We start from the raw sequence: 23,673 nt of genomic DNA on the forward strand, positions 1-23,673 counted from the left end.
ATGCTATATTTGTTTCAAGAATACAATTATTTTTCTTTATGCAATTCATTTTCTTCAAAAACAAAACTAAGTCAGTATCTTAAAATTAGATTGAATAATTGTTTTAAATTTCCAGGAAATTGTGAAAAAAAGAAGGAAGGAAGGAAAGAAAATAAGAAAGGAAGGGTTTAAGGAAATGATCTTACCAAATAAAGTCTTTTTTTTTTTTTTAGATTTTATTTATTTACTCATGAGAGACACACACACACAGAGAGAGAGAGAGAGAGACAGAGACAGAGACAGAGACACAGGTAGAGGGAGAAGCAGGCTCCCTGCAAGGAGCCCGACATGGGACTCAATCCCAGGACTCCAGAATCATGCCCTGGGCCGAAGGCAGGCGTTTAATTGCTGAGCCACCCAGGGATCCCTCAAATAAAGTCTTATGGGTAATTTCAGCCATGACAAAAATAATGTTGTTCAACTTTTGTGGAATTTCAGTTACTTACCATTTGATAATATGCAGTGACCCAGGACATTTTTTATCTTCTCGAAGGATTTTTAAACTGAGGTCTACAAAAATAGAAACACAGGCTATTTTCCTCTACTAAATGATTACTGTACTAAAATTGTCCATGCTAAACAAGGGTATTTCCTTTAACTACTTTATTTATATATCTTAATTTTATAACTTATAAAAACATTTTGAATCTCTAAATACCTACTTTAAAAATAAATCCTATGTTGAAAACTAGCTTAGTCTAATTTTGATCATAGTCTAGCAGTCTCCCCTTCTACAATGCAACACAACTGACTTGTTGTCACTTCTCTGCTTCTGTTAAATTCCAAGTAGTCATAAGGGACTATTGAGACCATCTCCATTAACCAATTTAAAACATGTACCTTAATCTCAAATTAGTTCTCTCATATTTCTCTCCCCTCTAAATGAAAATAAAGATAAGATTTTTCCCATGGATTATTCTCAAATATTAATTTCCAACTGAAATTCAACTACCTTACTATAGTTAGAGAACAGGAAAATCATATTTAAAGAGTTTTGGCTTAGATCAGTCCAAATTGATCACTGATTCACATATGACTTTGCATATTACTTCACCTTTTAATATTGTTTTCCTATCCTAAAACTGATGTTCCTCTACCTCTGTTGAGGTACATGAAAATTACCACATGTTGGTATAATATTTAGAGATCACCAAAAGGAGAGTGACATAGGAGTACTGAGCATTTTTATGATGTATGTTACTTTAAGACCAAACACTGAGAGGGAGACCTATAACTTCTACTAAAACTATCACAAAAAATAAAGCTATAAGTAATAGTATTACCTTTATTGGAAGGAAGGAAGGAAGGAAGGAAGGAAGGAAGGAAGGAAGGAAGGAAGGAAGGAAAGAAGAAAGGAAAGAAGGAAAGAAGGAAAGAAGAAGGAAGGGCCGGCCTAAAATTGAGTCACTTGTTCCCCAAAAGGAGCAAATCAAGACTTAATTGCAGGAATGTAATCTTTAACCAGTCAATCTGGTATTTTCTGATCAATACTAGTGAGGTAATCAGCATGGTAGGGCCCCACCCTTCCCCCCCACCCAAGGAAGGTGACCTTGCCTGAAATAAACCTTTCTCTTCTTTTACTAATGACTTCCTTGTCCCACTCTGTTTCTGCCTATAACAGTCTATCAATTTGTAATGCTCCTCAGAGCTCCTTTCTTTTTGCTAGATTGGTTGCTGCACTATTGATGAATCATTGAATAAAACCAATTAGATCTTCAAATATACTTAGTTGAATTTTTTTTAACATCCACCTCCCCCCCCCCCCCCCCCCCCCCGCACCATGCCTAGGGTAGTGATGGGCACATAATAAGCCCTTAATTAGTTACCCCAAACATATCTTTTTCCAGTTTTTTCCAATTCTGTTCCAAACAAGGAGAAATGCAACCAAGTGCTACCTATAAACGTATTCACTATTACAGATTTATATTCTATAGACCAAAAGAAGACATAATACAAATGAAGTTGTCATGACTGAAAACGTCATGCGTTTGGATTTACAGCATACATGCATTTCATTGATGCTAGTATAGGGGATGAAATGCTAAGAAAATTCAATTGGAATGAGACCAAGGTATATCATTAAATACAGATGTGAGGAATTTAAAGTAAAGTTAGATTTTGAAAAATAAGATCTTACAAGGAAACTTATAGGTCTCTACATTTATTTTCCCAAATGATAGTTCCTATTTTAGTGACAAATCAGCAAGATTTTCTGAAGTTACCACAATCCAGCTTTTTAGGCTAATGATAAGATTCTAAAAAATTGAAGAGTCCTAGGTACATTTTTTTTTCTTTCAGTACAAGAAAAGGAAAGGAGCCAAAACAATTTGTAATATTAGGAAATAAGATCATCAGTGTAAGACACAAGAAATAAAAAGGAGTAAAGTTAGGAGACCTGGCAATTGAGAAAAGAAAGGAACTGATTAGAATAATCATGCAAATCGACAAATGGGTTTGGCACGAATATGCTTTTCTTTCAGCATATTTGTATGTGTTAACAGGAAGAAGAGTTTTTCACCTGACTCCATTAAACTGCCTCAGTGCCAAAGTATACCTCAAAGAACAAACTCAACTGAGGCACAAAATAGCGCAAATCTACAGCCACCCAAATAGATTTTTATCTGGCTGTTGCTTTTATAGGTATGGTTAAGAATTACTGGGCTTGTCTATACAGATTTCTTTTCTTCTCAGTCTGTCATTTGGTATCTAGCCAGGAACTAATGATTCCTATAAGTAAAACCACTAAACATACTGAAATTAAAATGGAAAATGAATTAGCAAATTGATCTTGAAGAACAAGCCATGACTTGGAATTAGCACACTCTGTGAGAAAGGAAAGGTTTATTCCTGCCAAGTAGAGGAAAGGACTGCAACAGCCAAGGTAACCACTTAGTTAAACTTTACCATCCAAATGGCGTTCTCCATAAGAGCTCTCTGGAAACAGGCCTCTTAGATATGTTATACATGAGATAGAAGTAGCAAAAAGCTTCTTCACCATTATCAATGACTCATGCTCATTAGTGATTTGGGATGGAAAAACTGTTTCCTGGGGGAAAAAAAAGATGAAAAAGATTAGTATTCTTTAATATATTCAGCCATCATGCCATTACCACAGACAGGATAGAAAGATTTTTCAAGACTTCAAATCTGATACTTTTTTTTTTTTTTTCAAATCTGATACTTTTAAAGGTAATCAAAAGGAAACACAGCTTTGAAAAATTGCATTAAATTTGATATCCATAGGCAAAGCAGAGCAGAAAGGTAGGGAAAGTTACCCAAGTAATTCAAAACTAATATAATTTATTTCACGATGATCCATGGGTTTGAGGCAAAATTGGAATATTACTATCATCTTCTCCCCCGCCCTGCTTTTTTTTTTTTACGTAATCTCCTTCCCTTTCACACACTCCTCAGAATACAATGCAATCTGTCTTTTATACTCTCCATTCTATACTATTCTCTCCAAAGTTATCAGGTACATCCTATCTTTGATCTCTTCTGTCCTTCCTACTGTGTAACTTCTCTGCAGTGTTTGACACTTCTGCCCAAACCTTCCCTCTTCTCTTTCAGCTGCTATAACCACTGTCTTCTTTTGATTTTTCATCCATCCCTCCATATCTATCTCAGTCTCTTTTATTTCTTCCAGTTTTTTCTGCCCTTTAAATTCTATCTTTAGTCCTTTTCTCTTTGCATAGTTCTTGCTTTTTGGGTAATCTCATCTAGTCTAACTGCTTTGGCTATAGCCTACACAGAGGAGACTTCAAGTCTTCTTTTCTGTTCTGAGCTCCACTTCTATGTTTCTGTTCTGTGAACATCTGTATCTAGACCACTTTGTAGACCGCTCATACTCAGTTTATCTCAATCATCTTTAATTGACACTTGATCCCAAATTTTATTGTCAGACAAATCAATCAGCTTCCATTCCAATCATTCAGGCTAAAAATAAGGGGATCTTTGGCTTCTCTTTTTCCTTCATATCCCATTTCCAATCACTAAATCCTATAATTCTCTCTTAAGGAATCCTCAAATGTATATTTTCCTTTCCCTTCTCACTGCCACTGCCTTGACTCAGGGCATACTCATTTCTTCCCTTTATTACTGCTGTGGTCCCTGATCTCCCTGCCAACAACTCTCATTCATTCTTGTCCTTCGTATCACCATCATTATTAACTTTAAAAATACAAATTGTATTACAACATGACCAGTGTTCATGCAGGATAGAGTTCAAGTATCAGTATTGGATTTGCGAACTATCAAAGTCTTATCCTTGCCTAGCTCTTTTGCCACATCTGCCACCCCCTCTTCTCTGCCCCTACTCCCTATCCTTTCTATGCACCTCACTCTAGCTATGTGGAACCACTATTCATTTACTATTCTACTACCATGTATCTCCATACTTTTGTGCTTTGCTGAAGCTAGAGTTCTGTAGAATACTAAGGTTCTGTAAAATGTCAGATAACTTTCTACAAAATATATGGATGTTAACAATAGTTTCCTTCTAAATTTTATAATGTGTGTATGATATATTGAAAAATTTATAGTTATTCTTAAATGATTGGAAGGTCTGCCCTAAGAAATCATATGCCATATTAGGAATGTCATAAGACAGTGACAGATGCATGAATTTTAGTTCAGTATATAAGAATTGTCTAGAGGCACCTGGGTGGCACAGTCAGGTGAGTGTCAAACTTTTGGCTTTGGCTCTAGTTGTGGTCTCAGGGTCATGGGATCAAGTCCCAGTATAGGGATCCATGCGGAATCTGCTTGGGATTCTCTCTCCCTCTCCATCTGTCCCTCCCCATTCTGCTCCCTTTTTCTTTAAAATGAATAAATACATCTTTTAAAATATGTCTACTAAATACAATACAGAATATTTGCTGAGAGTTTGTTCTGCATCTTGAGTTACCATTTCAACATGTTTGTCACATTCAGTATTTACTGTGTACATGTATAAAAATAAAATTTTGATCATTTTTGCACAGTTAGTCTGAGACTGCTTTTTGCTTTCTTATTTAATTTAAACACAAGGGATCCCTGGGTGGTGCAGCGGTTTAGCGCCTGCCTTTGGCCCGGGACTAGATCCTGGAGACCTGGGATCGAATCCCACATCGGGCTCCTGGTGCATGGAGCCTGCTTCTCCCTCTGCCTATGTCTCCGCCTCTCTTTCTCTCTCAATGTGTGACTATCATAAATAAATAAAAAATTAAAAAAATAAAATAAAAAATAAAATCCCCCATGTCTTTAAAAAAAAAAATTTAAACACAAAATATGTCTCATGAACTCCAGCTGGTATTGTGTCAATACATTTTAATTTTAAAGTATTTTCCAAATATCGATGAATTAGATTATATTAATAATCTTTTAAAAATCTTCTTTTGCTTTCAAAGAAGCAACTCGCTTCAGAGTAGAATTCTCAATACTTGCATCTGCAAAGGACTCATATCCAGGATATACGAAGAATTCCTAAAATTCACTAAGAAAAAAATAGACACTCAAAAAGAAAAATATGGATAAAAGACTTGAATAGACACTCCACAAAACAGGATATCCAAATGGCCAATAAACAGTGCTCAAATGGGGTGCCAAGGTGGCTCAGGTGGGTTAGTATCCGATGCTTGATTTCAGATCAGGTCATGATCTCAAGGATTGTGAGATCGAGCCCTGTGTCAGGCTTCATGCTGGATCTGGAGTGTCTCTCTCTCTCTCTCTTTTTGTCTCTCTCTCTCTCTCTCTCTGCCCCTCCCTTGCCCTAAAAAAACAGTGCTCAAACTTTGTTAGGGACATGCACACTAACACCACAATGAGGGGCACCTGGGTGGCTCAGTTGTTGAGCATCTGCCTTTGATTCCAGAGTCCTAGGATCGAGTCCACATCAGGCTCCCTGCAGGGAGCCTGCTTTTCCTTCTGCCTATGTCTCTGCCTCTCTCTCTCTCTCTCTCTCTGTCTCTTATGAACAAATAAATAAGATCTTTTTTTTAAAAAAAAAAGAATAGCTTCTCCCTGATATTTAAAAAAATAAAATAAAACCACAAGAACACTACATACCTAACAAAACAGCTAATATTTTTAAAAATCAGAAAATATCAAATGTTGATAAAAATGTGAATCAGTCAAAACTTTTATTAAATACTGTTTACAGGAGCATACTAAATGGGTACAACCTCTTTGGAAAATATGCTTAGTGGTATCCACTAAAGCTAAAGATACACATATTCTATGATCCATATTTCACTCATAGGTATACACCTGACAGATATACATACATATGCTCACCAAAGAACGTTTATAACAGCTTTATTTGTAACGGACCCCAAATGGAAACTATCCAAATGCCCAATAACAAAAGAATGAATAAACAAATTGTAATATATCCCCATAATGGAATACTATACAGATATGAGAATGATCTACAACTGTTCTTTTTTTTTATAACTGTTCTTAACAATACTGATGACTCTCACACATAAATCTGAGCAAAATAAACCAGATAAAAAATATTACTACTGATTTCACTTATATAAAATACAAAAGTAGGTGAAACTACTACTTTTATGCTGTCAGAAGTCAGGATGGTTAAGTCTCTGATTATTTTAGTCAAATTCAGAGGTCTTTTTTACTATACTACACAGTTTCCATTGTTGAAATTTTAATAATTCTGTTACTTAGAGGCAGGTATGACCCACAAATATGCCTTTAATGAAGAACTCCCAAAAGCTTTTTTTTTCTTCTTTTTTTAGCATAACACTTTTTTAAATTTAAATTCCATTAGCCAACATATAGTACATCATTAGTTTCATATGTAGTTTTCAGTAATTCACCAATTATGACCAAAAGCTTTTCTGTCTTTCTTTTAATGTATTTATGTAATCTCTACACTCAATGTAGGGCTCGACCTCATGACCTCAAGATCAAGAGTTAAATGCTCTTCCAACTGAGTCAGCCATGTGCCCCCCAAAAAGCTTTTTTTTTAAGATTTATTTATTGGGATGCCTGGGTGGCTCAGCACTTGAGTGTCCACCTTTGACTTGGGGTGTCAAGGGTCCTAGGATCGAGTCCCACATCGGGCTTCCTGCATGGAGCCTGCTTCTCCCTCTGCCTGTGTCTCTGCCTCTCTCTCTGTGTGTCTCTCATGAATAAATAAATAAAATATTTTTTTAAAAAGGATTTATTTATTTGAGGGGAGAGGGGCAGAGGAAGAGGGAAAGACAGAATCTCAAGCAGACCTGACACAGGGTTCAATCTCAGGACCCTAAGGTCATGACCTGAGCTGAAACCAAGAATCGGATGCTTAACTGATCAAACCACCCAAGCACCCCCTAAAAAAGCTTTCTATATCTGTATTCCAAAGACATTCTAGTCATGATTTTGCTATATAAGCTTTGTTCTTCTTTGGTATACATATAGTCGCAATGAATGATCAAACTATATCATATTCAGTTGTTAAAAATATATAATAAAATTATTACTCTTGCATCTATGAAAGGAAATTGGAAGACAAATCAGTATGGATCTTAAAAGCCAGGTTAAGGAATTTATGCTTTATTCTGCAATCAATGGAAACTCAGTTTGATCAGGTGAGTGAGTAAAGTAATTGTTTTAGGAATGTTAAGCTATAGTAGATGTAGGAAAAATTGAAGCTGAAGGAGAATTAGGTGTGAATGTCGTGTGCATGTGTATATGCATGTGCATGTAAAATTTTATAGAAAATTGTTTTTTGTACCCACAGATCCTGAGAAATTAAGGTTCTTTTGAGTAATTGGGTAATAGCTGGCATGGCATGCATATATAATAATTAATTGAAAACTTGCCAAAACTCAGAGGCGGTACTAGAGTAATAACCATTTGTAAAATTAAATAACCTGAAAGTATAAAGACATTTATTTTTAATATAGACTCTAAAAGGCCATTTGTAGTAATGAAGATCAATAGTTGGAAAATCCCTCTAGAGTTCTATTATTTTTCTACTCCAGGGATTTTTTTTTTCTTAGCTCAACTGATCTAATACTTTAGCTCAACTGATCTAATACTTTAAGGGTGATCATCAATGTTTTTGTAAAAGTCTAATACATAAAAATACTATGACTTGATAATAGAAAATATTATTATAAGTTATTTTAACAATATAGTGTGCTAATGATATAAGTGATGTTTGACAGCTTAGCTGTCAAGTTACACTACCTAAGACAAGTTACTTTACTTCTCTGTACTTCAGCATCCTCCTTAATGTGAGGCTTAATTGAAATAATAATATAAAGCCCTTGGCACAGTGCCCAGTACATGTAAGTCTGAAATAAATGTTAACTTCTATAATTGTTATTATTATTGCTTTAAGTATTAAATAGAAAAATCATACAGTCACTTAAAATTTACTGGGAAAAGTAGTTCCTGCAGTCCAAACTACAAGGATCTGTTTATATCAAAAGTTAATTTGCTAATTTACAGTAAGAAAAATAACACCCAAGCTGATTGCAATTCATATACCCAGTTCAGCATTCTCCCCGCTGCTCCAGGAAAGAAGCCCACTTAGGAAATCAAATCAGATCAGGAATCCAGTGAGTATATTGAATTTGACCCAGAAAGATGACTGCTTTCTCTCTGCACTAACTCTTCTTCAACTTGAATCTTGTCCTTTTTTACTACAGCTGAATATTCCTAAAACAATTTTATTCACGTTCCTGATCAAACCCACTGTCCACTGATTGAAAAATAAAGTATAAATTCCTCAGCTTGGCTTTTACGATCCATATTAATTTGTTTCCAAAGTTCCCATTCAATTTTGTTTCCTACTTCTGTCCAACATGATGTCTCTCAACTCCAGTAAGGATGGGTTCTTCATTATTCTCTAAAATATACCATGATCATTTTTCATTTTGAGCCAAAGCATATTGATAGTTTTTCCTCATAGAATTCTCTTCTCTCTCCTCTATTCAAATCCTTTTTATTATTCAAAGTCTATCTTAAGTCACATTTCCTTCATGAGTAATACACAAACCATTCAAGTCTATATAAAGTCTCTAAATTCACGTAATTTATATTGCTTTACTCTTTTTCACATATGTGTAATACATATACTGCTTTGTGTATTGGCTTAACTCCTCTAAATCCCATTTCCCTTATCAGATTCTAAACTAGAAGATAAAGATTTATTTTATTCTCTCAGAGAATAACACCATTATATATATGTGTGTGTGTGTGTATAGTATTTATATATACACACACATACACACATATGTATGTATATATATTATAGAATTTTGAGATCTCAATTAATAAGTGAATGATTCATTAATGAATGTCATGGGGCAAGATACACCTGCCCTTATGAACTCAGGAGGGTTGCTTGACTCTGGCGTGCTCTCCAGGGGCCCAGCCTCCAAGTTCCTGTCAGTGTTCTCTCCTCAGTTTGTTTTTTTTTTTAAAGATTTTATTTATTTATCCATGAGAGACACACAGAGAGAGAGGCAGAAACATAGGCAAAGGGAGAGTGAGAAGCAGGCTCCCTGTGGGGAGCCCAATGCCAGACTTGATCCCAGATCCTGGGATAACACCTTGAGTGGAAGACAGATGCTCAACCACTGAGCCACCAGGTGTTCCCCTCTCCTCCGTCCTTATAATTACATCACAGTGCATATCAGAAATTTCCTAATTGCTTGATAGTAAATGTCTAACAAGAAATCATTCTCTTTAAACATCTTTTTTGTTTCTGATTTCTTTTACTCTAGAAAACCTAAACACATAAACATGAAACAAGCATCCATTAAGTTACTTTGTAGGAATGTATTCTAATTTCTTGAACATCCTCAGTCGATTAGGCAGTTAAAATGTAGACATATTCTGATAAAATATGTGCCAATTAACTGACAAAACTGCTATTTTAAAAAAACACCAAAGATTAAAGTCATGATTCTGAACTCACTAAATAGTTATTGATTTTCTTTTAATTCTTAGTAATTACCTTAGATGCCTTATGAATTTTGATAGAGTGAGAGAGCTGAGCAGTGGCCATTGTAGTAATGTACCAGGATTCTTTTAACAAGTCAGACCTGTGGGGGTGGGGAAAAAATTAGACTTTGCCTGACATAATATTTGTTGTGAATTTTCTAAAGAACTACATAATTAGCATTTGACTGTATTCTTTGGAAAATTAGTTTAATAAACATTTTTATCTCCACTACTCATTTTCCATAAATTTGGCATAAAATCTCTGGATTAGTTTTTTCAACCACCCAGTGAGAATTTAAGTTGATTTGCTTGTTCCCACATACATTTGAAGGAGAAGAATAAATTGTAAATCACCTAAAGATACAATATATTTTATTCATCCTTGTTATTTCCTTAGAGTGCAACTGTGTTCTGTATATAGCAGGGGCTCAAAACATTTCTTGAATTAACTTTATGAGTTATTAGTTTTCTTTCTTTCTTTTTAAAAAATATTTTATTTATTTATTCATGAGAGACACACAGAGAGAGGCAGAGACATAAGCAGAGGGAGAAGCAGGTTCCCTGCAGGGAGCCTGATGCTGGACCCATCCCAGGATCCCAGGATCCCAGGATCATGACCTGAGCCAAAGGCAGATGCTCAACCATTGAGCCACCCAGGTGCCCCTGTTATTGGTTTTCAAAGGTAACTCAAAAGTAGAAGTTTACACTTCATACCCATTAGGATGGCTATCCCCCCAAAATGGAAAATAATAATGTTGGTGAAGATGTGGGGAAATAGGAACCCTTGTGCATTGTGGTGGGAATCATACAGCTGCTATAAAAAACAGTATGGCAGTTCCTGAAAAAGTTAAACAGAATTACCATACTATCCAACAATTCCACTTCTAGGTATATACTCCAAAGAACTGAAAGCAGGAATTCAGATACTTGTACACTAATGTTCACAGCAGTATTGTTTAAAATATCTAAAAGGTGGAAACAACCCAAATGTCTACCAACAGTTGAATGGGTTTTTTAAAATGTGGTAAATACAATGATATACAGAAGCCTTAAAAAGGAATGACATTCTGATACATGCTACAACATGGATGAACCTTGAAAACATTATGCTAAGTAAAATAAGCCAGACGCAAAAGAACAAATATTGCCTGATTTCACTTATATGAAGTAGAGGTACCCAAAGTAGTCAACGTCATAGGGATGGAAAGAATAGAGGTTACAAAGAGCTGAAGGGTGGAAAAAATCGGGTTTTTAAAAAGTACACAGTTTTTGTTCAGGATAATGAAAATTTTCTAGGAATGGATGGGGTGATGGTTGTATAACACCATGAATGCACTTAGTGGCACTGAATTATATACTTGAGAATGGGTGAAGCGGTAAATTTTGTATTATGTGTATTTTAACACCATAAAAAACATTAACATTAAAAATACATCTGGTTTTGGGGCACCTGGCTGGCTTAGTGGGTAGAGCATGTGACTCTTGATCTTGGGATCACAGGTTTGAGTCCCCACATTAGGGGTAGAATTTACTATAAACAAATAAAAAATTAAAACAGAAGGACTTTAAATTGTAAAAAGATACAGCTAGTTTTTCACTCCTATTGCTTCACTAGCTTAAAAAAAGAAGCAAATTTCCCTTTTTTCCCCTAAGTCCTTAATTTAATTTACTGGGGCTTCTTTTCAACATTTTATGGAATTCTGACCAAGATATTTATAAAATAGCCCATTTAAAGTAATTCCATTCTGGATCACCCAGGATAGCCTGTGACCTTTTTTGGTGTATAGGTTAATGCAAGATCCTGGTTGATTTTGCAAATAAAAGAAGGCAGAATTATTTGAGGACACTGCCACAAGATGGTGATAGAGATTATAAACAAGCAGTATTTAATTTCTCTCAAATTACTTCTTCAGAGTAGCACTAGGGGACACTCTTCTACAATATCTTATAGGATACTGAAAACCACCTAATAGTTCTTCAGTCCTTAAAGATTCCAAGATATCTTTTGTTGACTTCAGAATATAGCCTTCATTTCTGTGTATAACCTTCAAATCTGACTCAACACATCAATTGCTTCCCTTAAAACTTGAAGAAATAAAATGAGCAAAATATGTAACTACAAGAGTCCAAACTTGAGCTCTGGCCCATTAAACCATGTAAACGACTCCCTACTGGGGTAGTTATTAGCCTTAGAGACAATATATCACAATAAGAAGAATTTTTAGATTTCTACATTGATTTCTTTTTTTAAAATCGGTTCTATGTCCAATGTGGAGCCTAACACAGGACTTGAACTCATGACTCTGAAATCAAGACTCCAAGATCAAGACCTGAGCTGAGATCAAGGGCTGGGCCTTTAACCAGCAGCCACTTAGGGGCCCCACTACATTAATTTTTTTTCAATTTCTCTATGGGGTGCCTGGATGACTCAGTCAGTGGAGCATGTAGCTTTTGATCTTGGGGTTGTAAGTTCAAGTCCCACACTGGGTATAGAGATTACTTAAATAAATAAACTTTGAAAATTTTTTTTCTATGATGGTAAGACATTCTGATGGCATTTCTAGAGAATCAAGCCCTGAAAAAAAGCATCAGCCAATTAGAATATAATGCATTATTACATCTATATTGGAATGTACAGATAACCTGGATTAATCTGATACTATCACTGAAAACTCTGAGACAATCAGGGCACTTGCTTTTGAAAAAGAATTCAAAGCTAGTCGCTATTAGCATTTGGTAAATACTTGAGGAATTAACATTTATAAAGTAAGTAAAGTTAAATTATATATATGTGTGTGTGTGTGTGTGTGTGTGTGTGTGTGTGTGTGTGTGTGTATAAAGAGAGAAAGAACCAACAGTACAATGTAGTAGAAAGAGGCTTTGGAGTTAAGGAATCTAGATCCAAATTCTGTTCAACTACTTAGTAGCTCTGTGACTTGGTTAAATCACATAGTCATCCTGGGCCTCAGTTTCCTTTTTATAAAATAAAGACAATAAATCCAACTTCTCAGGGCTCTTATAGTGTTTATCTGAGCATGTGTTCATCTGGAGAGCATACATAGTATAATGGTTAAGTACACACACTCTTCTGGAGCCACACTGCCTACAATCAAATTTTAGTCTGCAATTAACTTGCCATTTCATCTTGAGCAAGTTGTGTGCCTCAGTGTCCCCATCTGTAAAATAAGGATAGTAATAGTAACTGCTTCATAGATCTGTTCTGAGGACTAAATGAGTCATTACTTATAGGGCACTTGGAACACTGTCTGACAAATATTTCATTATAAGTAACAAAGCATGTTTATTTTTAAAAATCTTATGTTAGTATTTGAACTTCTAGTTTTCTTCCAGCCTTCCAGTTGTTCCTTCTCATCATCTACTTCAGACTTTTCCCTCACCCATTTCTTAGTGTGTGGTGCTCAGGAGCTCCATTTCCCCCCCTTACTTCTAAACATACTCCCTGGATGAACAAATACAGTCCCATTGTTTCAATTACTATATCTATTCTAATAATTCTTATATGTCAGGAGTCCAGATCTCTATGGGGAGTTAGAGATCTATACCTCTATAAGACAGTTTCACTTTGATGTTCCCAACACACCTAAATGTCAGTTATTTTCCCCCAAAATCCTGTTTCTGTTCCCTAGCTCAGTGAATTATATCAAATACCTAATTGCTCATGCCTAAAAACTATAACTCAACCTTAACCCTGCCTCACTTCCACATCCAGTCTCCTTAATACTTATCAAATATTGGGGCCCCTGGGTGGCTCAGTGGTTGAGCATCTGCCTTTGGCTCAGTTTGTGATCCCAGCATCCTGGGATCGAGTCCCTTATCAGGCTTCCCACAGGAAGTCTGCTTCTCCCTTTGCCTATGTCTCTGCCTTTCTCTCTGTGTCTCTCATAAATAAATGAATGAAATCATTAAAAAAAGAAATTTATCAAATGTGTCCATTCCTCACTTTACACATGTTATTGTTATCTCTGCTTTAGATGAGATTAGCCTCATCTTTTGCCTGGACTGCTATAACCACCAGTCTGCTTGTCACTGATCCTGTCCTTCTCCATTCTCTCCCTTGTATTGCAGTCTGAGTTTTCTTTTCTTTTTTTTTTTTTTTTTTTTTTGAGTTTTCTTTTTAAATTGCAAACATGATTATGTAACTCCATAGATTGAAATTCTTCAAAGGCTCCCCACTGCCCTCAGGATAAAATCCAAACTCCTTACCATGGCTTCAATATCTCGCTCATGCCTCCTTAGTCCCATCTCTCACCATTTTCCATCACAATTTTATGCATCAGTATTCTTACTATTCTTACTAACATTAGTTACCCTAAACCATATTCTCTTCAGTTTTCAGGCTTTTGTAATATTCCTTCTCCCTGAAACCTTCTCCTCCATTCTCAATTCCTACTTATTTCTTAGATCTGGCTTAGTATAGTGTTCTCAAGGAACTATTCCCTGATTGACCACCACCACCAAGTTGGATTATGTGCCCATTGTAATATATACAGTATCACGGTTACATTTATGTATCCATCCCACCCCACTGTAAGCTAACATGAAAGTAAAGTTGTGTCTGTCTAGCTCATTCTTTGTTTTTTAAAGGTTTCCTTAAAGGTACAATTTAATGGGTTTTAGTATATCATAGTTTTGCAACCATCACTACTAATTCCAGAAGATTCTTGTTTTCCCAAAAAGAAACTCCATGCCCATTACCAATCACTCCCCACTCTCCCCTCCCCCTTGCCCCTTGCAACCACTAATCTATGTTTCATCTCTATGGATTTGCCTATTCTGGACATTTCATATAAATGAAATCATGTAATATGTCACCTTTTATGTCTGGTTCAGCTCATTCTTGAATCCTCAGCACCTCAGCACTGTTCCAGTATTGGAACAAAATAGATGCTCAATAAATATTTGCTGGGTCAATAGAGAAGTACTACAAGAACGAGAAAGAATTAAGTATCTAGAAAAGAATTACAGAATATTAGAGATAGGAGGAACTTTAAATGTCATCCAGTCCAAACATCTAATTTTCTAGATGAGGAAATCAAGGTCCAGAGAAATCAACTCACTTACTCAGGGTCAAACAAACACTTACTGGCAGACTGAGAATAAAACTTAAGAAAATTTTACTCACAATTTAGGAGTTTTTCTACAATGACTCCCTAAAATGAAATTCCTTTTTGCTTGCATTCCATTTAAAATGATGCACTACCACTGCTTTCCTAGTTGTGGAGCTTGCTTGCTTACTTCTAAATACAGTAGTGTCTTTTTCTGTTGTTCTAGAATGAGCTTGCTTTAGAAAGGCAAAACATATCTAAATGATTTTTTTTAATAGCCAGGCTCTTTTCAACCTCTAATTATTCCTTTGCTACTGTTATTTTCTCTTTGAGCAGGTGTTTTGTGGAAGTCTCCTATTCAAGTACAAACTCTGCTTAATTTTGAAAGCTCACAAGCTGACAGCCCCAGGAGGTATGACACTACAGATCATGCACTCGAAGAGAATAATTCTGATGTTTTTTAATCATCTTGTTCTAATTCATTATCTAAAAGCCTAGGAGAGATTTCATAATAATTATGGATTTTATGAACAAAACTCTAACTTTCAAATGTCTTTCAGTTATATATTTGCTTGCATATTTGACCCACAAATATCTGAAATGTCACAGGGCATCAATATCATTCACTCTTATACTTGATATATTCACTCTGTGACAAGAATTATGATCTTGAGAGGGCAAGATGTACTTTCTCAGATAAAAAGACTCATACTAGGCTAACCTCTTGACTTACATCTCAACTGCCCTATTTAAAATATTGATACAATTGCTTACTATTTTACCCTTTTACGAATGAATCCAAGATTTAAATAATGATTAACCAGCTATTGCTCAGTATATTAAAGCCTAAGCCACTTCTTGCCCCCCCCCCCCACTTTGGCCATTCTGAGTGAAGTAAAAACCACTTTTATCATGTTTGCACAAAGACAATAACAGTTGATTTCCTAATGATTTCCACCCATCTTTCCCAATCTTCCAAAACCATTTTTTTAACAAGAAAATTCCCTTTATATCAAATGAACAATATCTAATAGCTGAATTCTAAAATACAACTAGATGAGCTTTCTTGCCTGATAGGAAGGATGGCTTTACACAAAGGAAGTACATTTTGACATAAATGGGCTCAACATCATAGATTTGGAAGGGAAAGGACATGTCCTCTAAAGATAATCTAATCCCTTTATTTTAAAGAAAAGGAAAGTCATTTAGTGGAGGAAGGATAGTCTCTTCAACAAATGGTATTGGAACAACAGGATATCTGTAGGCAAAACGCAAAAACAACCCCCGCCCCAAACCAAACAAACAAAAACTCTCAGTCTAAATCTCACACTGCACACAAATATAATTCAAAATGGGTCATGGATTTAAATGTAAAATGTAAAACTATAAAGAAGAGGAAAATGAAGTCCAACAAAATAACTTAGTTTTTCAGAGGTCACCCAGTTATTCAGAGGCTTCACAGAGTTTGCTTCCATAAATTATTATTCACCATTTTAACAAATTCCATTTGGCTCTGATAATTCCCCTTTTCCACGCTCACTCAGAGTAAATGGTTTTCCACTATATTAATCGGATATTTGTTCATGCTCTTTTGGTTTTTTAATATCTTCTTCAGGCTACGTCAATTATTCATTCATTCTAACTTTACTGGGTGACTACAATGTACCAGACATCATGTAGGATTGCAAAGATGTAAAATACCACTCACATCTCAAGAGATTGATGATCCAATGGGGGAGATATGAGACTATCAGCCTAATTAAATAAAAAACTCTTTTAGGGACAAGGACCGAACTTTATCTTTGTTTTCACCAGCCAAGTGAAGTGAAAACACTCCGTCCCATGCTCTGCACATCTGAACACATGTCGGTGATTGGCTAATCTTGCGTTTCAAGACACTTTCGCCCTTGTACTGTTCGGGGACCTAAAGTCCACAGAGATTAAACGGCACGTCCTGGAAAAGGTGGCAAAGGAGCCAAGATGACTCCGTGGGGACCCATCCCCACCTCTGTCACCTCTTGCTCTGCGCCACGCATGGATCCTGGTGGAACACCTCCATGGCTGGCGAAAACCCGACCTACCCAACGTCACCCCAAAGCTCCATTCCCAAACCCCAGCAATACACAGACGTCGTTGGCCTGACCCCAGTGCTGGGCCACTCGCTAACTACCGCTGCCGCTTCCTCACCAAGACTCATTGCTTCTTTCCACTGAAATCTGAATTCAAGAGCTACCTTGATAGCGGGAATGCGGGTGTTCGCAGAAAAATTCTCCCCACTCTTTTTTTTTTTTTTCGTCCTCCCTTCCTGCTGTACGTGAAATTTTTCAAAACTCGAGCGCTGAGGGCGAGAGTAGAGGGAAGGGTGGGGTGTTAATCTAGAAGCTTCCCTCAGTCTTCTTCCTCAGTGCCAGCCTTCCCGCTTCTCCTCAGAGAACCTCGGGCCTCTGCGAAATACCTTCAAATCAAACTTAAAGCCTCAAGGAAAAAGAAAAGGAAAAGAAAAAAAAATTTAACCTAACCTTAGGAAAACTGACGATGCTCAAGCACTGTCTTTCTCCGGAAACCTTGCATCTGGACAGCCCTCACTTCAGCTGTCGACGCCTCTCTCAAGAGGGTGAGTACCCAACGGCTGTTTCCGGCCCAAACCCGCTTAGGCTTATGAATAGTCAATAAGGTCCTTTGGGGGCGGGGCGAGACGCTGCCTCATGAATAATTCATGATCTCTCCAAGGCTTGCCTGGGCGGTCTGCCTCGTTCGGCTTCATGAATATGCAAAAAGGGGTGAGCGGCCGCTAACCGACCCCTGACGGGCTCGGCCCCCTCAGCGCCGGCGTCCTCTGGGGCGGGCCTCCTTCCCGCTGGTTCTCAGGCCACACGGCCTCCCGTCGCCGGCGCCGTGTCCCTGCTGCCGACTTTCTTGCCCTTCTGAGGGCCGGCCCCGCGCTCCCGGGCCTGAGGGACCCGCCCTGGGCTCGCGGCGCCGCCCACGGACCCCGACGGGTCCTTCCGCGCGGGGCCGCTGCACCTGGGCAACCGGTACGTCGAGGACAGTCTCCCATGGAGCTCGCTGAGGAGACGCCTGCTGTCCCAGGTGAGGCGGCGGCGCGGAGGTCCTGGCGGGCCCAGAGGGACTTGGGGTCAATGGGGCGGGGCCGGGTTAGAGCCGGAAGGACCGCGGGCTGAATGCGAGCCTGGGACGGGGACCCCGACAGAGAGGCGTGAGACCAGCTTAGGGCGGTGTCGGGGAGAAGCCTCTAGAGCCTAGGTGCTTGGAGTACGGGTGTCCTCACAGAAGCCGGCAGCGGGAGCTAGCGGTCCAGCGACAGAGGTGTCACCCCTTGAGGCATCTTCACTTCTTCCCTGGCATCGATCGATCCAACTTTGCGTTATTTTCAACATCGATTTGTCGTCGCGCGTTCAGACGTATTCCACTGCCTTGTGGAGTTTCTCGAAGGTTTGTGGAGTCCCCCTTGAACCTCTGCGATGGGATTTCTTTGGGAGCGGATGAAGCATGGGACCTCTGGACACCTGTTTTACTTTCTGTTTCTGCAGTAAAGGAAAAAAAGATCCAAGCTGGTAAAAACATGAGTTAATAACATAATGAAATGGCTAAAACCATGAATTGGGCTGCGATAGTTCTTTAGTTCAGGGTTTCTAAACCTCCGCGGTCATTCTTCTCCCTGCCAATTTGTGACAACCCAGAATGTCTCCAGATGTAGTCAAGTGTCCCCTGAGGGACAAAACCACCCTTGGTTGAGAACTACTTTAATCCTGAACTTTCCAGAAGAAATTGCTCTGTAAGCTCCAGCCTGGCAGATGGTCTCTCTGCTCCAGCCCTTTCGGCGTCAGTATTTACCCACTTCCCAATGGAGGGACAACTAGTCCCTCTGTTCTGTCATTCTCATCTGCCCTCGTCTCAGCTTCACTGTCTCCAAAGAGCCTTCTTCCTCTACCTTATGCTAATGAAAGTTCATCTCACCCCCCCCCACACACACACACAGTTATTGTCTCATTACCATTGTTCCTTCCTAAAATTTATCACAATCTGGATTTCATTTATTTCTTAATCTGTTTTTCTTCACCACGGAGAATGCAAGTAAGCTTTATTAGAGGCCTGATCTGTCTGGGTCACTCCAGGATCCCTATAGCTCAACACACAACACAGTGCCTAGCAGACAGGGTTCACTCAATAAACCTTGGTGGACTGAGACAATACTCTTTTTTTCCTCTAAGAGCTTTTGTGGAGTTTCTCCTTCTCCTTTCCATTCTCATTCTTGTTGAGCTCCTTGTGACCTTTGTTTAGAATTTGAGTGGATGAATGAGCACCTAGAAGCTATGGGTAGAGACTTCACTTTTCCCATGACTTATACACTCCTTGAGGGCAGAAACTGTCCTTTATTATGTTCATTGAAGGTATTCATATAGTTGAATGAACCAATCTATGACTTAAGGAACAATATTAGACGATTAAAAATCGATAGCCCCACGGGGGCTTTAGAAATTATCAGTCTAGTCCCTTACTTTACAGATGAGAGTTTTAAGTAATTCATGCAAGATCACCACACTTGTTAAGAGACCAGGTCACAAGTACAACCCATGGTTGTACCTTTCATTTCAATGCTTCTTTCCAATCTCTGACCAGTGTAGTTTCTGATTACTTTTCTGTGAAGCTGATTTACAACTTAAATACAAAAATCCGAAGCCAAAGACTTGTTTCTTGTCAACTAAAAGCTTTTGAGCTTGTACTTTTCATCTTTTGATTAAATCTACCTCAAGGGATTATGGCCTAAAGAACTCAAAAATTCTGTAAGATATTCAAACAATTACCCATCTTTCCTTGTACCTTTCAATAAGAGACTGGAAATTGTCCCTGTCAGAGCAAAGTATCCTATTTGTTTTGGATGGAAAAGATGTACATAGTGGGAGAAATTGATCATTGTGTAGAAATTTCCAAATAAGCAGTTGTTAAAGTTTGACCAAACCCTGTATCCAGTAGTAAAATAACATGCAAAACAAATTAAAATAGAGTGGGGGAGGGGACTTTTATTTAGGTGACTTTCATTACCTTTCTCTCTTTAGACACGTTTCCTTTTACTCTGTGTACTTGTAAAGTACTGTGTAAAGTACTGTGTACTTTTACTCTGTGGTACTGTAATAGTTGCCTCTCCTCATTAATCAGTCTCTAGTTAAACTCTTGTTTTTTTGAGAACTAAAGACCATTTTTCCTTCTCAGTTAAATTCAGGGTTCCTTCTTTTTCTCTTCTAGATCAATTCATATTAGGCAGCACCTGGTTAGTAGAGCCTTGCAGCATCATGCTCTCAGCTGTTAGGATTTTGCAGTTTTTTTCTGCAACATCTAACGCCACTCTTCATCACGGGAAGTAGATAACCATTTGTCTGACTGGAATTTTCCCCATCAAGTTCAGTTTATGCTTGGAAGTCTTCTCTGAAAGATGGTTTACTCAAAGGTTGTCAAAAATAGACATATCGAATATAAAATGTATTTTTTTAAAAAGATTTTGTTTATTTATTCATGAGAGACACCAAGAGAGAAGCAGAGACATAGGCAGAGGGAGAAGCAGGCTCCCTACAGGGAGCCTGATGCAGAACTCAATGCCAGGACCCTGGGATCACGACCTGAGCCAAAGCAGATGCTCAACCACTGAGCCACCCAGGTGCCCCTATAATATATATTTTCAAGAGAACATCTCTAGATGCATTTCCATCTTTAGTGTACACAGTCATGATACAAATACAGAGAAAAGAAGGGTGGCTTCTTTACCCTATCTTCAACTTTTATTAGAACTCTTAAAATCATAACTTCTAGACATCATAAAGCTAACACCACCATATTTATTCATCAAGCATTTATTTTGCACCTGCCATTTCTAAAGCACTCTGCTTGGCATTTTGGGGACCAGAGAGATAATAATTTGGTCTCCGAGCTGTGGAAGTTTACAGTTTATTAAGAGTAAACACATTACTCATAGAAAATATTAATGCAAATATTAATGGAGGTATAAATTATAAGACAGAACATAGAGAAGAAAGCTATGAATTCTTTTTTTTAAAGATTTTATTTATTTTTTCATGAGAGACACAGAGACATAGACAGAAGGAGAAACTGGCTCCACGCAGGAAGGGAAGCCTGATGTGGGACTCGATCCTGGAACCCCAGGATCATGCCCCAAGTCAAAGGCAGCTTCTCAACCACTGAGCCACCCAGGCATCCCATATAAATTCTAAATAATGAATCAAGACAGCTTCACAAAGGAGGTAGCATTTTAGGAGGAGAGCATGTGTATATAATTTGCTTTGCTCATTCTTTGGCAATGGCTAGACAACTTCAAACCAATAGAAGTAGGCATTTTGCCCACCACTTTAGAACTAGGGAAAAAAAGAAGGTGTAAGATCCTTTCTTTCCATTCCTGGTAGCAGCATGCTTCTGAAAGCTAAATGTTGTCTTAGCAATCCCAAATGTCTCTCATTCATGGTTAAGAGGAGGGTGCCAGCTGCATTATTTCAAGCTGTCATTTCCACATTAGAGTGTAATTTTATTCTGGTTTTGACTGGGGCATGTACTAACCATGTGACATATTTGGGGGAGGGGGAAGCAGTGGTATTGATAAGTATGTTTATGAATGTGATTCTGGAATCCTAGAATCTTAAGTATCACTCAGAAGAGAGACAAAATGATTTAGAAAACTGATGTTTTGAATCAGGCCTCTATGTGAAACTGGCTATATTAGGTCAATTAATTAGTGTAATTATTTTTTATTTTTAAATTAATTTTTTTAAATATTTGTTTATTTATTTGAGAGAGATCCTGTGTGCATGCACCTGGGGGGTGGAGGAATGGGGTTGGAGGAGGGACACAACAGGGAGAGGGAGAGAGAGAGAATCTCCAGCTCTGCTGAGTGCAGAGCCCACGCAGGGCTTGATCTCAAGACCCTGAGATCATGGCCCTAGCCGAAACCAGGAATCAGGTGCTCAAGGAACTGAGCCACCCAGTCTCTATTACTAAAGGGTAATCTTTTAGAGAGAAAGGCAAAGAGAAAGGATCGCTGACTGGGCTTTAGCCTTTGAATGTGATTCATTTTTTGGCAGCCAAAGAGAAGCCAGTCAGTATGCAGTAAGCCTGTCAATATAAAATAAGCCCAACTATAAGGTCTTAACATAAGCTTGTGCTGCTTCTGCCCACACACTGTCATTCTACAAAATATAATTCCATGTGTAGGTGGCAATTTATTATGGCCTTCCTGCCCATTCAGAGTTGCATATCGATTTCTGCATCTTTTGATCTTTTCTGACTGGCAGAAGAATCATGTGGATTGTGTATTTCTGGGGAAAGCATGGTTTAATGAACTGGAACAGGAAATGACAGGGGCTGTAAGTGACAGGCTCCTGCCTGCTTGAGTGCCCTAAGACATGATGTCAAGGAAGGTAATAATTCTGAAACGTTATAGAAATTTTCATTTGGCTACTTGGTTCTCTTTTCTGCTGACTCTGAAGTTTTGGTGACATGTAAAATGATGTTATGCCTCCTAATGTTTATCATTTAATAGAAAAGGTTTCAAATGAAATTGATTTTAGACTATCTTTCCATGATTTAGCAATGGTACATCTGCACAGAGATCTGAGATGAGGTGATGTTCAAAATTTACCACAGTACTGACAGCCTATATGTTGAAGCCCTTTACTTTCTACACATTTCGATGCTTGGAAAATGACAGTAACCAAAAAAAAAAAAAAACATTGTTTAGAACTCCTATGAGACCCCAGTGCAGTCTCAGCCTTATGAGAGACTTTTTTTCTTCCTTTAGTTTATACCAACCCACTGATAAATGAAATGTGTAATTATTAATGACCTCTGGTTGAGAAGGTCCTTAATTTAAGATTCAGAATACTTATAATCTTAGTGCAAAGTGAATGCAAATATAAGGCATCTGAGGCAGGCTTCTATTTTTTAAAAATAATTATTTATTTATTATTTATTTATTTTTAAAGTAATCCCTACACCCAACATGGGGCTCAAACTCATGACTCTGAGATCAAGAGTCACGTGCTTTACTAACTTGACTGAGCTAGCCAGGTGCACCCAGGGCAGGCTCTTCTAACATCTCCCTCATTAAAGAAACAAAAAGCAATTCCTTTCTGCCAAGAAAAAGGTTTAACAACTGGAAAGTAAATAAGGTATTATAGGAAAATTACCTACCTGGCTTTTTTTTTAACTTTAAAATATATATGTATATATGTATATTATTTATTCATTTGACACAGAAAGGAAGAGCGTTCACACAAGCAGGGGGAGCAGCAGGCAGAGGGAGAAGGAGAAGCGGACTCCCATTTGAGCAGGAAGCCCAATGCAGGGCTCAATCTGAGGACCCTGGGATCATGACCTGAGCCAAAGGCAGATGCTTAACCAACTAAGCCACCCAGACACCCACCTACTTAGCTTTTAAAGATCGAAAGGAGAAAGAATTTCTAGACGACATCATTTAGAGATTTTCTATGACTTACACCTAAGGAAACTATTCCAGAAAGCCAGATTGCTGTGAAAGCCATATTTTCAAATGTGCCAGGGGCTACATTAACATCGGTCACATTAGTGCACAGCACAGAAAGAT

General features: G+C 37.9%; 1 protein-coding gene across 4 annotated transcripts in view; it reads right to left on the reverse strand.

Moving 5' to 3' along the window:
* The window catches only part of HORMAD2 (HORMA domain containing 2), an 86,927-nt gene extending 69,215 nt beyond the window's left edge, over positions 1 to 17,712 (reverse strand). For 2 of the 4 annotated variants that reach the window (XM_041729326.1, XM_041729324.1), the window contains exons 1-4: positions 17,567 to 17,711; positions 9,995 to 10,082; positions 2,944 to 3,085; positions 486 to 549 (exon numbers count right to left, since the gene is read on the reverse strand). In XM_041729326.1, coding sequence (XP_041585260.1) covers positions 486 to 549; positions 2,944 to 3,085; positions 9,995 to 10,045 — 257 coding nt within the window. In that variant the 5' untranslated portion in view covers positions 10,046 to 10,082; positions 17,567 to 17,711. Of the gene's footprint in view, positions 1 to 485; positions 550 to 2,943; positions 3,086 to 9,994; positions 10,083 to 17,566 lie in introns of all 4 variants that reach the window. The other 2 variants (XM_041729323.1, XM_041729325.1) reach the window with 2 other exon arrangements.
* Positions 17,713 to 23,673: the final 5,961 nt, after the last annotated feature.

The sequence above is a fragment of the Vulpes lagopus genome, chromosome 14 (assembly GCF_018345385.1).
Source record: "Vulpes lagopus strain Blue_001 chromosome 14, ASM1834538v1, whole genome shotgun sequence".
NCBI lineage: Eukaryota > Metazoa > Chordata > Mammalia > Carnivora > Canidae > Vulpes > Vulpes lagopus.